Below are 17,208 nucleotides of genomic sequence, written 5' to 3'. Positions count from 1 at the left end.
ATCACTGCCAGGAGTCCATTCTTAGGTAGAAAACTTCAACTTCCCCTGGGAGACAAATGTCCTGGAGGATGCTGAAATCATAGAATAATCCAATTAGAGTGGAATTCAGGGTGTTTTTTAAAAAAAAAAAAGAAGCCTGGCTCTCTAAACAGTTGACTAGATTACTGACTAGTAACTGACTAACAGGGAAGTCTGAGGAGAGTCTGAACTAACCAGGGTTTGGTTCAATCACAGGCAGGCACCCTTAAGTCAGGAAGCCTATTTCTAAGTAAACTGGGAGAATGCTACATACTCTCGGGACTGATAGGTAGGTACCCCCAAAGCTTCGTCTTCTAGTTCCAAGGCATGACCTTCCAAGCATGAGCCTACTTGAGTCAGGCTCCTGCACCTGCAAGTACCAAGTGCGCAGCCCAGTCCATGCCTACAGACTTCTGCAGAGCTTTGTGGCCATTTGGGTAATTCTGCTTTCGTAAGGAAAGGAGCAAGGGGGCAGGAGAAGGAGGCGTGCAAGGGAAAAAATTATTAAATAAAAGAAAAATCACTGGGTTAATGTTCCCCGTTTTCACAGAGACAAGGTTTTCTTTTCCCCTTTCCAGAAGCAGGTTCTCTGATTCAACAGTGCCCACTGCAGCAGCCTCGCTTCTCTCTCAAGTCCTCTTCTTCACAGGCATCTTCTGAGTTGCTATAAAGAACAGACAACTAATTTGCTATTCTCCATGTAAGTGTACAGATTCAAGGCCCATGTCATACTACCTCCTGTGTTATTACCAAATTCCTCATAAATTTACGTTTACTTACTTTCTCAAAATCAATCAGTTCTTTAAGCCAAAACTGGCAACAGAGGCTCTTACTGAGTCCTTGAAGAAAAGGTAAAAAACCCAGAGGATCTTCCCATTAAATGGAGAAATGGTTCCTCAGTTATAACCAGGTCAGATGTGGGAGCAGAACTCTTTCTGGCCAGAAGCACTGGCTCTGCGGTGGCTTCTCCCTCCTGTCTTCTGACCATTCAAGCAGCAAGATGCTGCCCAGAAGGACAGAGGGCCACAACGCTCCTGTGTCTGGAGTCTTACTTGTATCCGCTGCAATGGATGAAGGGACGGATTCTAAGCCAGCTGCTCAGCTCACCCTCATCACTCAGAGGAACAGGGTTGGAATTTAGTTTCCTCTTTTTTAAAGACACAAGAAAAGGCCAGTGTGAATGGCTTCCAAACTATTTCTGGGGTTGCCAGCCTCTGGGATGAGGAGCACTGTGCCAGTCGTCAGCCATCAGAGTCAAACTGTCAACAGGTCCAACTCTGACGTCAAAACAATGTGATGGGGGTTTTAAGAAACACTCTGCAGCTTGGTGTCACCTGGCTCCTAACAGAAAGACACATGGAGGAAACCCCACGCTGCTGCTGTAAGAGAACAGGAGGCTGGACGGGCAAGACTAGCGAGGAGCGCACTGCTGCAGTGGAGGGCTGTTACCAGAGAAGCACGTGCCACTGCTTTAGGAAAGAAAAAGAGCTGGAGCTACGGAAATATCCAAGCTTACATGCCACCCAACAACCAAAACACACCACCACACTGCACCCATGGCAACATTCCCATCACAGAACAGGATGACACCAAGTCACAGTGAGGGAAGAGGCTGGGCAGACATAAACTTAAAACCATAGAGGTGAAAGCAGCTACTGAGAGAGCTTCAAACAGATGAACAGAAGTCGTCAAAATTGTTAGATTCGGGAGAGCAATAAAAATAGAAAGGCACCAGAGGATAAATCAGCAAAGGGATAGCAGGAAACCTACTACAGAATTAAAGGGGAGGGAGAAAAACAACTCAACATTGCCCTGGATTGACTGCCTGGTCTTGTGAGTTTTAGGTGTTTTTTTTTTTTAGCCTCCCCAGTTCCACCTCCCCACCTCTTTCCAGTGTAGATGATTTTGGACAGTCACGGATTTCCCCAAGTTCTTTGTTCCTGAGGAGAAAGACACAGAGAAGGGTTGGGGGATATGGGAAGGTAAAGAGAATGGCAAAGAAGAAAAAAAAAGTTGCCACAGATATTTTCATACACTACAACCAGAAGGGTCGTGGGTTTGAAAAAACAAAGACAAGGGTGGGGTGAGCGATCATACTGGGGAAGAGGGAAAGGAAGCAGAAGGGGAGGGTCATCGGGCCACCTCTAATGGCTACAGTACTACTACTGTAGGGTGCTGGACTCACTCTGAAGGACGCTTATGGTGGCCTGGGCTCGAATCCATGTTATGGAGGGGTTTTGCCTCAAGTCATTCCTCTTGGGGTCGTTGCTGGCCCTGCACTCGTAAGTCCCAGAGTCCTCCAAGGTGAGCCGGGTTATTCTCAGCACACTCACGCCGTTTGACCCGTAGGCGGTGTTTACGGTGACACGGCGCTTCCGAGCACCGTCCCACAGCTGTCTGAAAGACTCTGCCCGGTTGACTTCTGCGTACCACCACTGGATCTCTGGCGTGGGGCTCCCGACCACGTCACAGTACAGCTCAAACGCGTCCCCAGTGAGCTTAGTTTCTGACATGGGCGACTTGACAAACCCAGCTAGAGGGAGGGGGAGCAGGAATGCAGTGACAGGCCAATCAGAAAAAAAAAAAAAAGAATCAACAGGTGTTAATAGTAATTTAAAGAAAAGAAAAGAAAAAAGCAAATGAGTTGCAAAGAACAAAAAGGATTCATTTTTAAACTATAAAGAGACAGTAAATAGCATTTCATACAAGCTTTTAGAAGAAGAACCACCCTGGGAAGCTCATGAAGCAAAGGCAGGCTAATTACAAGCTGGGGCAGCCCAGGTGCTGGCCAGGCAGAAGCAAGCCCACTGGAAAGCATTTTAGCAATGGGCCCAGCTGGTAGGAATGAGAAAGCCTCAGGTCTCAGGGAAGAGTCTCTCTCCTTGGAGCACAAACCATTACCTTTTCAAACAGGCAAGTGATGAAAGATAACCAGAAGTGGCAATAGGATTAAAGCCAAGTCAGGATCTCTCTTTCGGATGGGTGAGCACTTTGTCAGAGACGCAATGTCTTTTATGGGTCTCAACAAGAAGTATTAACTGACCTGTTGACACCTTCTCTTGGGAGTCAGAATCAAATTTCAGTTGAAAGGCACGAATCTCTTATGCAGGGTCCTATCCTCAATGCAGGTTAGACTTTTCCCCACATCCTATTCTTTGCTGGGCCTATGAATAACCCAGTTATCTGTGATTAAGCAGCCTCTATTTGAATGCAGACCTTCAGGCACAGGAGAGCAAGACAGTCTGCACTTCAGGGTGAGAACTACCATGGGGGTCAGCTCAGGAGTGGAACCAACAGCAACAGTAACCCCGTAACTGCCAGTGCCTGGAGGGACCGTGCCCCCCATGACCCCAGAAGTTTATACAACTAGAAATATCTGAAAAGTCAGTTGTAAAAGTACCCACGGCACTTGACAGGTTCTCTTCACTTAGTTTAGTGGCCTGGCTCCTAGAGGCCAGCTCAAAAAAAATGAGAAGCATACAACGATGAATTAAGCTAAACTCTATGGTGAAGGCTAGGCCTTGACAACACTGCCAGGTATCACCAGGAACTAAAAGTTGAGGCCTGCTTCCACTTGTTCATAATTGGCTTGAGTTACACTTCTGTAAGACAAAGTGGCAATGGCAAAAAGAGTTTAAAAAAGAAAAAAAACATACACAACCCTGACTTACTGGAAGATTTTGGAGAGGGGTCCATACCACAGTGCAAGCATGCTCTCTCTCACCCAGTTACTCCACCGAGTTCACTCAGCATTTCCACTAATTCAGGCTAAGGTAATTCAGTATCTAAGGTACCAGGCAAGAAGCTAAAAGAGGGTCCTCTCAGTGGCTGGGCAACTTCTCCTGGGACCAAGCCACATCCTGTGCAGTGAGCAGAGTGGGGCCAGTATCTACCAACATCAGGTTGAGAACATTCCAGAGGAGAGGTATGAATTAAATCGAACAGTTTTCATATAGTCCAGAAGCCAAGGATACAATGGGGCTAGCTGAAAATTGAGGTTGTTAAGAGGAAATTTCTCCATTTACATACATAGAAGTACCTACTCTTGGAGATAAACTCTACCCCATGGACCTCAGAACCCTAAGGGAGGTACTACATTTACTCAAGCAGAGATGAAGATCTCCAAATTCATACTAGTTTTTCAATTCACAAAACATTCAGAATCTGGCAAGTACAGGAAAGCAGTAATTAACAGCCTTAGGTTGACTGTTCTGCCTTCAAAATGCCACTCTAAACTATCTCTTGAGATCCACTGTCAGTTCCTTGTAAGGAACTAGCTATGAGAGGCCCCCAAAAGCCAACAAGGTGTCATTCTCAGATGCCGGGGGGAGCTTTAGAATTCCAGAAAGGAAACACCAAGCCCCTGCATGAAAAGCTGAGCTCACTTCCAAATAAAGTGGTGTCCAAGGAGCCATGTTTTAGTCTCCCAAACTTCCACCTGCCCGCCTGTCAAAGTTAATGCTAATACAGTGGGAGAGGTAATGGAAGATGGTTTCGTTCATTTTACTACTAGTTCAATCACTAAAGAAAACTGTTTCAGTAAATCTCTAGAGAGCAGTAAAAAGTACTACTGTTTTAATCATATTCTTCATCTTTAAGTGGAAATCACAAATGCTCTTATTCTCAAATTCTCTCAACTGGAGGAGTTTATGTCCTCTTAAATGCTGTGATTACGTGTGGGTTTTTTTCCCCTTCTTCTGAATTGCACTTCAAAATAGGCTTAGATTTAAACCTATATGTCCATCAATCTACTGACCAGACTAATGTAAAAGGAATACCTGCAAGTACGTCCAGAACCACCAAGAACCCATCCAGTTCCAGTGTAATCACAAATCCCAACACACCACAATTCAAAGGCAGCCGAGAAACAGCCTGAACACGACTCCCGCTGCACAGAACCAAGCAAGTCACTCAGGCTGACACTGCCTCCCTTGGACAAGACTCACTTCTGAGGAGGGAGGAATGCTGATCTGATTTAGTTTAGTTTTCTACTTGCATACAGGAAACGGGGACCAAGTCAGAAATGTTCTTTGAACCAGTAAATAATGATTTGTATTTAAACAAAGTTATCTAAAAACAAGACTAAAAATCCCCTAAAACACTGACAACAGACCAGTGGGCTTTCTTATCATTTATTATCATTAGACATGTGTATCAACAGGTAACACTTTCTAAGTATGTGTTATGTGTTAGACAATGTACAAAGCACTTTACATTATCTCATTTAATCCTCACAACATAAAATAGGTGCCATTATAGTCCTCTTAGACTGTGGAAACTAAGGGCCAAAAAAGTTAAGTATTTTTCCCACAGTAAGAAGCTAACAGTGTGCGTCTGGACTGATCCAGGGGTGGCCAAAGCCAAACATGGTCTCCTAACATTTTCCACAACTGCAGTCAATGTGCCTTACAAGGCCAGAAAAATTTTTTGTAGTTATTTAAAATTATAGATATTCTGGTCACCCTTAAATATAATTAATAATTTCTGCCTATGAAAAGCCAGGATTCCTCCAGGGGAATGTGTGGCACGCTATGATCACTAATTCTTTAAGATTACAATCCCATTACAGAATGGGAGTTCCTAAAGCAATAATGGGGGGGGGGGACAGAGTGAGAAAACAAAGGAAAAGATGGTTCAGAAACAAGACGTCCCCATAGTTCTGATGCTTCCATCACCCCACTCCTGAGAAGGCTGGCTTCACAGGAAGGTGTTTAAAAGACATTACATGCGTTTCTCCGGTGGTGTGGTCAGTGGCCAAATTAATAAAGGGCAGCACCTGAGATTTTTATAAAACTTAACAGTTTATACAAAGTGCTTGCACACAGTACATCTCATTCCGTTCACATAATTTCACAAGGCAAGTGCAGAGACAGGTTCATGCCCTGCCGGAGATCACTCAGGCAGTAATCCTGAGTGGAGCTGGGATCAGAACACAGGTTTCAGCTCAGTCTACAGTTCTTTCCAGTTAAACCACACTGCCTTTAAACAAACCAACAGAGGATTCCTTGATAGCTGAACACTCATCAAAAAACTCATGAAAACAGATCTATTTCTCCTCCTAGCAACAGGGAAAAGAAAAAACAAGAACACCCTCTCATACAGTACTGTGCAATCACAGCGAGGGAAAGTTATTAGCAACCATTTACCTCATTACCCATCCAAAATTAGCTCCAGTTCAGCAGAAGAGAAGAACCAGCGAGCAGCAGGAGGCAGGCAGCTCAGAGCCTGACTCACTGCCCTGCCTTTCATTACCAAGGGCTTTCAAACAAATACATGCTCTCACCATGAGAACACACATTCCCTAAAGCCAGGGGGCCAGCAAAAGTATCTTTTTGATCTCCAAGTCAAAGCTCATCTAGTATTTTGGAAAAAGCCTAAGTTTCGGAAAAACAACCTCCTGCCCCTTCACCACCATCATCTCCACCCACTGTAATACGTACCCGGCTCAGATCTCTAGCAGGTCTGACAGAGTGCTGGTATCTGCATTCAATTCTACAATGATAAAAAGGGGAACCGAACAGTGGTCACTGCTTCGCAGGAGGGAGGTACTAGATGCTGAGGGTGGAGGAGAGTGACAGGCAAAGTATAAAAAATGAAGACAGTAATACCAGAAAAGGCACAATGTAAAATTGCATAACTGGGGATGGGGGATGGGAGGCAAAGATGACAGCTGGGGCTAGCAGCCGGAGAAAAGGAGGAGCTCTCTGGCAGGAAAAACTGGATGTGTAGATAATGTAGCAGAGGGTGAGAAGGAAAAGGGAACCCAGAAGAGCAAGCTGAGCCCAATCCCAAGAAACTGCTTTCACATATGCCCTAAGGAAGCAAAAAAGCTAGCCTTGCCCCACAGAGGAGGGACCATCAGTGATTTTTCACAGCCCAAATTCTCATTTACCTCCAGGGCAATCACCGAACAGGCAGTAGGACTAACTTCTGTCTTCCTCTCTCAGCTGACTACTGCCAAGGCCAGGCCTTTAAATCTAGCCTGCTTCTGTCGCTTTTTTTTGAACAGCTGTTCCCTTCAAGCCCCTCTCTACTACCAACTCCCTGTGGGAGGCTCATGCTGTCCTCTCCTTCATGCTTCATAATAAAGAGGAAAATGACAGCCGAGGACACAAGCACTTGCCCCCCCGCCCCCCCACACTCATCATGCACCTCAAAAAGGAAAAAGACTGATATCCAACTGCAGTTACAGGCATGATGCAGCCTGACTAACCTTACTGCAGTGTAAGCAATGAATTAGCAATCACATCACTATTCCTCAACACCAAAGGCAAGTCATGAGCCCATATGCACTCATTCTGTGCGTACCAACCAAGGTTAAGACAAGCCTGAGGCCCTGGGAGTGGATGAAAACAGGGTAACCTTATTCTCTGCGGCAGGAAGGAGGTATATGGGTCTGATCTCATGAATCAGTCTGATCTGTAAGTAGAGTTGGCAGCAATTACAAAGCATTTTCCAAATTCAAACCTGTTCTTTTCTACTTCTATTAAGCAGACATGACAATGGCTTGGAAATTAAGATCCACACTAGCTTCTAAGCCAGGGCCTATCCTTTATTCTGAAATTATAGCTTCCAAATGGCTAAAGGAATCTGCTTCAGCACATCTTCGCCCGCCTTCTGCTGTGGAGAAACAGGGAGATCTAGTTCCGAGACTGGGGAGTTCAGTGATTAGAAGCAGCACTCTAAATTCACATTGCCTGGAGGTGCTGTCTCTAACTGTATGACCTTAGGCAGGTGACCTAATCTCTGAGCCTCTCCCTAATCTGTAGAACTGGGCTAATAATAGTAGCGATCTCAGAGGGTGTTTGTGGGGATTATATGAAATTGAAATAACAGCTTACAAAGTGCCTGGCACACAGTAAGCACTCAATATGTTAGCTGTTATATATCTCCACAGAAATCACGCTGAACAGGCCACACGCAGTAGCCTTCAAAACTATCCTACAACAACAGTTTGGGAAGCAGAAACTTTATGTTCAAAATGAGTTCCAATTTAGAATCCAACTTCTTCAATAAGTGACAAATTAATTTTAACCTTTAAAATAAAATGAGAACCAGAATGGAAATATTAATTGCAGAAGGCAATGAAAAAGATAGGGATTCTTCATTTCTTCTATCCTTAGAACAAACTAAAATTGGGAGAGTGGTAACAGCAGTGCGGACTCAAGGAATTAGCACATGTTATTACAGGGTTACAAGCCATTAAACCTGAGATTCTATGAACAACATGGAAAGCCCAAAAAGTAATGAGAACAAAAAGAGGCAGTACAAGATTCTTCTTAAAAAAAAAAAAGGAAAGTAAACCTACCTACTACAAATTAAGCTGCTTCTTAGCAATGATACAGGGGAAGAGACTGGATATTGGTTAGGCCGAACTGTAAATTCACAAAATGCAAGACAAGACGGCAGTTACAGGATTTGGGATCATGTCAGATCAGCTTCATTTCAGTCTGAGAAAGTGTCAGCTTTTGAGTCGGCATCTCCACCACTTAAACTCTCTTTGAGCAGCTTCTTCAAACAGGAGTGATGCAACTTAGGGCAGCTGCAGAAAGCATGTGATGCATACATGGAAGAGGCTGTAACCTGTAAAGCTCTATGCAAATGTTAAAGTCACTTTAGGATAGATAAGGAATAAGCAGTAAGTCTGATGTGACTGATCTTCAGCAAGGATTTTCATCCAGTCCTGTCATCAATTCCAACTGACAAGCTAAACAGCATGATCTCCTTAGATTCACGGGTCTAGAAGTCTGGGATGGGGGAACAGAGGGTAATAGCTCTGGTGGTAGAGTATGTGCCTAGCAGTGCGGGAGGTCCTGGGTTCAATCCCCAGTACCTCCATTAAATAAATAAGTAAAATAGACCTAATTACCTTTCCCCACAAAAGGAATTTTTAAAAAATTTTTAATAAAAAAAAGTCAGTGGACAAAAAAAAAAACAAAAAAAACACCCAGGTTGTAAGTATGATAAAAAAAAAAAAAGCCATGTGTATATTTTCTGGGATGGGAGAAGCCCTCTCATCCCAGAAAATACACACAGACAAAAATTTGCATAAAATACCGGGGTGTCCTAGACCTCAGGTTAGATACTTGAGTCTTGACTGCACAACTACAGGATGAGTGAATAGATAAGGGTCTCTCTATTAAACTTGAGAGCTCACCTTACAGGGAAATGAGCCATGGCTTACATCTGGGTTGGTTTCTTCAACTTCTTCAACCTCAGTCTCCTCATCTGAAAAATGGGGATAATAATTCCTACCTTCTTCATAATGTTATGGTGAGGTTCACAAGAATAATGTATGTAAAATTACTTTGTAACCTGTACAGCTAAAAATGTAGTAATACAAGATAGCCATTTTATGCAAGCATCCTACTCTGTAACTTAAAGGATGATGTGAACAAGTCCTGGGTATTCTGTTGAGGTACCTCAAAAACACTGTGGGTCGAGAGAAAGTTGGGAAGACAGAGCTCAGAGACTCACTCATGCAGGATGGGAGTTGTCTACCATATTTTCTGAATTTTTCAATTTTCCAAAAGAAAAAAGTATTGAAAACCAATGACCCAAAGAATTTCAATGTTTCAAATAGAAAGTGACATTAAATTAAATAAGGTAAGGTTGCCAGCATTACATTTTAAAAATTAGAACAAATTCTGGTTAAAAAGCGGGGGTAGCTTATAAACAGAACTTGACACTAGAGCTGAGAAACAAAAGGGACTGGAAATTTTCAATAGAAGGGAGAGCAATCAGCTCAGAAATGACCCCCTTCTGCATTTCCTCATGTCTAAGATGCTCCAGGCAGGGGCTCATTAACACTTGCCCATGACCCTGAACATCCTCAAATGGACTGTAACAGATTGAAAACTCTGCTTATACATTATTTATCATAAAATCCTAGCCCCTTAGTTTACAATTTTATAGTCCTCAAGTAAACAGCTTCATTATTAAAGACACTCCTTGAGACTAACAACATTTCTTCCTCCCCCCCCCCCGGGGGAGGAAAGAAGCATTTTAATTTAATCTTGAGCAAAGAAAGTAAAGCTAAATATAGATCAGGTCCTGTTTTAACTGTGACATCAAAATGACCATAACCTTAGTTTTTAAAAACTAAGGATGTGTCCAAGGGGAAAAAATACAGTAACCTCAAGCTGCTATCAAGTTAGTTTCTTTAGGAAACTAGAAAATCTACTTTCTTTTTTTATTATTATTTTAATTGAAGTACAATTATAATGTGTCAATTTCTCCTGTACAGCACAATGTCCCAGTCATGCATATACATACATATAGCAGGAAATCAACTTTCAAACTTCACAAACTGTACTCAAGCTGTGAGTACACAAAGGAAAAAGCTAGTTTTGCTAACCATTAAAAACCGAGGATGTCTCATCCAAAGGAAACAGTGCATACAAATCAGCTGTTATCTCATAGGGTGTTCTTAATAAAAGTTTGGTTTCCAACAGTGGAAGGCTTATATACTTAAGCAAATGCTAATAAAAGCTCTTATCCCAAAAGACTGTCAAAAATAGCTATGGGCCAATCTAGAACTACACCCAAATGGAACTTTGAAGCCAGAAATAATTATTTGGGCAGGAGGGGAGGGGGAATACAGTTACAAAGCATTTTAAGAGTATGACTCAGTTGACCCTCCAGTTAGGATTTATTAAAAGCAAAATAAAAACAATACTCTAGAAGAGTTGACAACTCCAGTTAAATAAACCATTCTCAAAAACCATAAGTAATTACTAATCAAGAGCGAACATCCACTAATTACTTTTTCTGTGACATTCACTTGTCTATAGACTCAGTATAACTTTGCTAACCAGTTACCTTTCTTGTCCCTGACAGCATAACAACAATCAGGATTTAAATGTTAAAAATAACACAATTCAGCTCATTCTTCCAGAGGATAATACAATTCATCTCATTTTTTCATCCTTATATATCCCATGAAAATGACAATGAACACAAAAAGTTGGAGTTGACAGTCTGGATTTAATCTAGAAGACATCTTAACTGAAAGAGGCAGGAAGCTTCCTCGCACGCCTTCTTTGAAACAGCCATTCCCAGAAGCCACAGAATCAAATACTCTGCACATAGGGAAATTCAATCTTCGAACTGCATCTTAGGGTATTAGGTAATACAGTCAGTCCCAGTCTTCTCAGCTGATGAATTATTTCCAAAGCACAGAACAGTTTACAGTGGAAACCACATGGAAACTTTGTTATCAATATACTAAAGGCAACACTTTTCTTAGATGGCAAAATCCTAGAGCAGAGATTCTTAAACTACCAACATCAGAATCTCCTGTTAAAACACAAATGCTGGGCCCCATCCCGAAAGACCGATTCAACAGGTCTGGAGTGGGGCTGGGAGCATGCATTTCTAACAAGTTCTCAGGTCATGCTAGTGTTGCTGCCCCATAGGCCAGACTTCGACAACTAATGTCTTCAGGAGTCTGAAACTGTTAAATTTTTCAGCTTTCCAAATAGAAGAAAATAGGGATATAGGAACTACACAGATGTTTCTGAAACCATATACTCTCCTAGCAGCTGAGTCTGTGATTCATAACCAAAAGGGAGAATGTGGCCAAAATGGTTGCTAAAAAATAGTGTCACTATGCATAATAATGACTTTTATCTTGTATTTGTTCAATTTATCTATAAATTGAGAGCATGCTTTCAACTCAATTTATCATTTATTGAGGGCTTATTTACCAAAGACTGTGCACAAAGATAAACTTTGCTCCTAAAGAAAGCTCATCTTTGCAAAACATGAGACAGAAAAATAATCGAAGTCCAATACAATTGATAATGGATTATCACTTATATAACAGATGTATAAAAAACAGCAGAAACTAACTTTGCTAGGGGAGAAGGCTGATGTATACACTGGAACTTTATGCATAAAATCTGCGTCTAGTCTTGTCAGCTGGGTGAGTGGGGATATCGCCCTGGTCTAGGCAAGAGGAAACAGTTACGAGCAGTGTTGAGAAGTGGCAGAAATGAGCAGTTCACAATAAAACTGAAAAAACTCAATTTTTTTGAGTGCTTTTATATGCCAAGCACTTGTTAAACATTTATGCTACTCAGAAAAACAAGACAGTCTGTAGCCTCAGGACCTCACAACTCAGGGAAGAGGACAAGCAGCCTGCGGCCGAGCGGTTTGAGCTGCTTCCACAGGGCAAGTGATGAGACGGATCTGACTGGCGGCCGCGTGAAGGATGTGTCTGAAGCGAGAAGAGAGTCAGAAAGCTCGTTCAATCATCCAAATGAAAAATGAGTCTGAACTAAGTAAGAGTAGCTGTGGGAATGGGGAGAAGGTGATGGATGTGAGAAATGTTTACATGATGGAATCAGCTGAAACTGTTGACCACAGGGTGGAGACTGATGCTGCAAAGGGAATAAAGGCAGGCAGGCTGAGAGCTGGCTCTGGAGGCACATGCAGGATAGGCTATACTGGTGAGATGTTCGGATGTAATTAAAACTATGGATCTGGTATTCAGGAGAGAAGTGGACATAAGAAATATGCACTGGGGCATTTATCAGCTTACATTGAAGCTGAAGCTACGGGAGGAGGTAAGATCACTCAGGGAGGATGAAAAGGGAACTGAGTGGAACTTTCTACATAATTACACTTCTTTTCAAATGATTCACCACTGCATGCAACGCACTTTTACTAGGATAAAATACATCAGAATAAGACTTAATCCCTTCCTATATCTGAACAACATTTTTAATAACATTAGGTAAATAATTTAATACTTTGCTTTGGAAAACTTAAAGAAGGGGCTTCTCATGTTCTTGCTGTCAGTCACTCAGGTAGAAGGCATAGTATCCATGCCAGAAGCTCCCAGAGCAGATTTTACCTGAGTAGACAATGTAATGCTGAGTCTTTTACAAAGAATCCTTAACCTTTTATAAAAATAGCACCCACTTGGTCACAAAGATTATCTTGGGAAATGCTTTTTCTTGGGAAAAAGCTAACACTTAATCCCAACCAAATTTTCTCAATTTGTTAAAAAAAAAAAAAAAAGGAAAATGTATGGACTCTCAGCCTAAAGCCCAACTCTCCTCTCCCCCTTACTCTTAAGTAGAGATGAAAAAGAAATAGCGCTAATACACCACAGACCAAGTGATTCCAGAGGGAAAAAAATCAACAAGAATAGTAGCTCCTATTTTAGACAGTAATAAAAGTTCATGAAGTTTGCAATGTATATGTCCCTTTTCCTGCCTTCTGCTCCTCTTCAATATTTCTATAAAGATTAACCACATATTAATTTGGAAAATAAGGATAGAAACACACAGGCAAGTGACCAAGAGATTCTCCACTTCAACAATGGCACGGAATGGGAAATTTCCTTTGCCACTCGGGGCCCCAAGAGTCTCTCAATTTAAAAATTAGAGGATACTCAACAGAACTATACTGAGTTTTATTTTGAGTTTGTAAAAATGGCTTATGAAAAGAGACTAATTTGACTCTTTGTCCTATAAACCATATTGACAACGTGCTGAAACTGCAAACTTTCCCACCACTTAAGTTGTGATAGTGGCAAAATTATTAATATGAGATTAAGCAACAGAGTCCAAAGAATGTTTGGTATTGCACACTGTTCATGAAGATCTGCATTTCTTCCCAAATTCAACAATTTAGTTCATTCCAGGAATTTCACTTGCATCCCCCAAAGGGGTAGTAACATGAAGAAAGTTTTACATTTAAATGGGGGGGGAGAGCCACAGAACAAATCATTCTTAAAGCAATAAGCAATTTCACCACCACCACCTCCCCAGAAATGAGAATTTAACATATATTCCATCTATTGTTAAAAGAATTAAGGTCTTACTTGTGCAATATAGTAAGCCTACCTAGAAAGAGACTACTGATAACATTTTCTTAAAATTAAATATACTTCCAGACAATGGAATATTATTCAGCACTAAAAAAGGGGGGCTGCCAAGCCAGGGGAAGACGTGGAGAAATCTTAAATGCATATTAGCAAAGTGAAAAAGCGAATCATATATACAGTATGATTCCAACTGTATGACGTTCTAGAAAAGGGAAATCTATGGAAACAGCAAAGAGATAAGTGGTTGCCAAGGACTAAGGAGGAGGGAGGGATGAACAAGTGGAATACAAAGAATTTTTAGGGCAGTGAAACTATTCTTTATGATACTATAATGATAGATACAAGGCATTATATACTTGTCAAAACTCACGGAATGTACAGTGACAAGAGTGAACTCTAACATAAACTATGGACTTTGGGTGGTAATGATGTGTTAATGTAAGACCATCAACTGTAACACACATACCACTCTGGTAGGGATGGTGTTAGTGAAGGAGACTGTATATGTGGGTGTGGGCAAGGAATACATAGGAACTCTCTACTTTCTGCTCATTTTGCTGTGAACCTAAAACTGCTCTAAAAAATAAAGTTATTTTAAAAAGTAAATACACCAACTAAAAAATACTTAGAATCATGTACTGAGATATATTTGTCCTTAGTATTAAGTGTATCTGATTGCAGATAAAATGTTTTACGATAGGTAAGTGCAAAACTACCTTCATGCAATGAGAATTCATTTTGGCCAGACGAGCTAAGTAATATCCACCCATCTTGTGTTTCAGACGCAAGCACAGAAAATGTAAGGCTCTTTTCTAGCCTTTAAATCATCTTAAACCTTGAGATCATCCAAACTTCCACTAGACTATCTTTATTAATGCCCTCCTAACTACACTAAACAGAAATCTCCCAGCTTAAGGAAGAGAATCTTACCAACATAGGAGGACATTTCATAGGCCTTCAACACATTAAGTACCCAAAGGCAGGTGTAACATTCACGGGCAAAGTGATGGCATAATTTATCATCGAAACCAGGACACTTTTAAGAGGGAAAGGGATGCTATGAATAATTTTGATGGAGCAAGAGGCACATACTGAGAATTATGATTACCCTACCTGGGGGAACCTGGAGGTTGTGTTGTGTAAGATTAAACAATTAGAGTGAAGCTATCCCAGAATAAAACTCTAGGTCAATTCATTTCCAATTCCAAAATCAGTATGCTTGTGATTTACAGACTCTTTCCAAGAACTCTGAGCAATAATTGTCTAACAACTCCTTTGACTGTTAAATAGCTATAACTCAGGTTTAAATGTATCTAATCCTATAAAGCACCTCCAAATTCCTGGGTTTTTTCCTCTATCAAAACTGATAAATCCTCAACCCTATTCTACATTCATTATCATTTGGTAGCTGTACCACTCTTGGTTCAGATAACTTTCCCATGAACCAGAACCTCGTGCTATACTATGAAGTACAGAGTATCATCAAGCCCTACTGCCTTGATTTCAAACGACAGTATATGAAGATCAGTAAACCCCAGTATCTGCAAAAAGTAGGTCTCTCCTCAGTAGTCTAGTTTATCATATCTAGTAAAATTGTAAACCCCGCTACGGAATAGGCCAAGACTGACTCTAAAATGTTTTATCAGATACTCTCTGGTAGTGTTTCAGAAATGAATACAAAACCGCATGATAATAAAATGCTAGACTATCAATTTATATTGTGACTTTAAAAAAGTATAAAGCATAGAAATCATTCCATTTAATAACATGTATTACGTATAACACTCTATATAAAATAATAAATTATGAAAACTTAGTTCCATTCTGTGTGTTATCAGAAGACTGGAATAGATGATTTCTAAGGTCCTTTCAGCTCAAATACTCTGTAAATCTATATATAATAAACGGCCAATTAATTGAAATGCAGTATTCTATGAATCCATGAAAATGCATCAAGCAATATCATGTCTGTGAGAAAGAGTATATTTTAACAAATTATAAATTATTTAGAAATCAGAATATGTCTCTAATTTTATATCCCCACAATACACTGCTGTCCATATTGTACTCAATAATGTTTATTAAAAGAATGGTGAGAAATACAATTCTCATTAACTGAGGATTAAGGATAAAAACCTTTCATTAAATTTCAACCTATTAACTTAAAATGTACTAGTAATCATTAGTATGTTAGTGAACAGTGTAATAAACAAAACCATCTTTCTTTGATTAGTGGAGCTTTTCATGATATCAGAGACATCTTTCTGAGTATTAACAGAATCATAAATTCTATGAGACTACACTATGGCATATCTGAATTTACCAGATGCACTAGAAGTTACTTTTTATTTAAAAAAAAAAAGGGTCAAATCCCTAATGTCAGTTTGTTTTCTTGTTATCCAATCATTAATACTAACAAACAAGGAAATAAAAATTGAGTAAGGAAATAAAAACAGATCTCTGATTTGAGATTTTACTTTACAGTTAGAATGCAACTTTCTCATTCTTTTTTAAATTAGGTGCTACCCATCATCAACTCTAAAAAAAAGAAGTTTAGATTCCCTGGAAACTTCCTAGAATCAAAAAAAACCAGCCTAGAAATCACCTTCTTTAAAAAAATAACCTTTAAGAAAACTATCTGTGGGGGGAAGCGTTTGGGGGAAGGGACAGGGAGTAGGATACTTTCTAATTACTCTTTAAAGGAAAAAAAAATTCCAATACTAAACACATAATTGAAAGTCTCTGAAACTAAACTATTATAATAGCACCTAAGATTTACTGATCATTTACATAAGTCAGGCATGGTGCAAAGTACATTATATAATTTAATTCCCTACCCCTTAAGGTTGTATTGTCATTCTACAAATGTCCAGAGGCAGGATGCACACCCCGGCAGCTGTAATTCCAGAGCTCAAAATGAGAGAGGAGGGAAGGGAGCAGGGCACAACCGTTAACACGTTAATTGCCCACTGTGGATCGGGTGCCCCAGAGAAAACACAACACACCCAGGTATGGGTGACATGGTGATGAATGTGTTAAAAGAAGGACACAGCATTGAGGATACACAGAAACTGATTAGAACCAACTAGGCCCAAGATGGCAGAAGATCTGACTTCCAGAAGACCTTGAGCCTCATTATACACTCATTGTAATTCATTAGCATGCTAAGTGGCACACCCCTAGGTGCCATGACAGTTCTGAGACTGACCATAAAAGGCCAAAAAGTGGGCAGTGGCCCAAATCCTGGAAATTCCTAGTCCTTCTCCGAAATAATCCTCCCCCTTGTCATAAGAAATTACCCAGCCCACAAAAACTAACCAGCCCACACCTCCACCACTTACACCTTCTGAGAG

General features: G+C 40.7%; 1 protein-coding gene across 2 annotated transcripts in view; it reads right to left on the bottom strand.

Moving 5' to 3' along the window:
• Positions 1 to 17,208, bottom strand: part of NPTN (neuroplastin) — a 65,027-nt gene that overhangs the window by 29,996 nt on the left and 17,823 nt on the right. The window contains exon 1 of one of the 2 annotated variants that reach the window (XM_031691666.2): positions 2,204 to 2,546. The exons of the other annotated variant lie outside the window; for it this stretch is intronic. Coding sequence (XP_031547526.2) covers positions 2,204 to 2,531 — 328 coding nt within the window. The 5' untranslated portion in view covers positions 2,532 to 2,546. Of the gene's footprint in view, positions 1 to 2,203; positions 2,547 to 17,208 lie in introns of those variants that run through there. 2 annotated transcript variants of the gene reach the window in all.

The sequence above is a fragment of the Vicugna pacos genome, chromosome 27 (genome assembly GCF_048564905.1).
Source record: "Vicugna pacos chromosome 27, VicPac4, whole genome shotgun sequence".
In the NCBI taxonomy this organism is placed as follows: domain Eukaryota; kingdom Metazoa; phylum Chordata; class Mammalia; order Artiodactyla; family Camelidae; genus Vicugna; species Vicugna pacos.
This window is presented reverse-complemented; position numbering and strand designations above follow the sequence as displayed.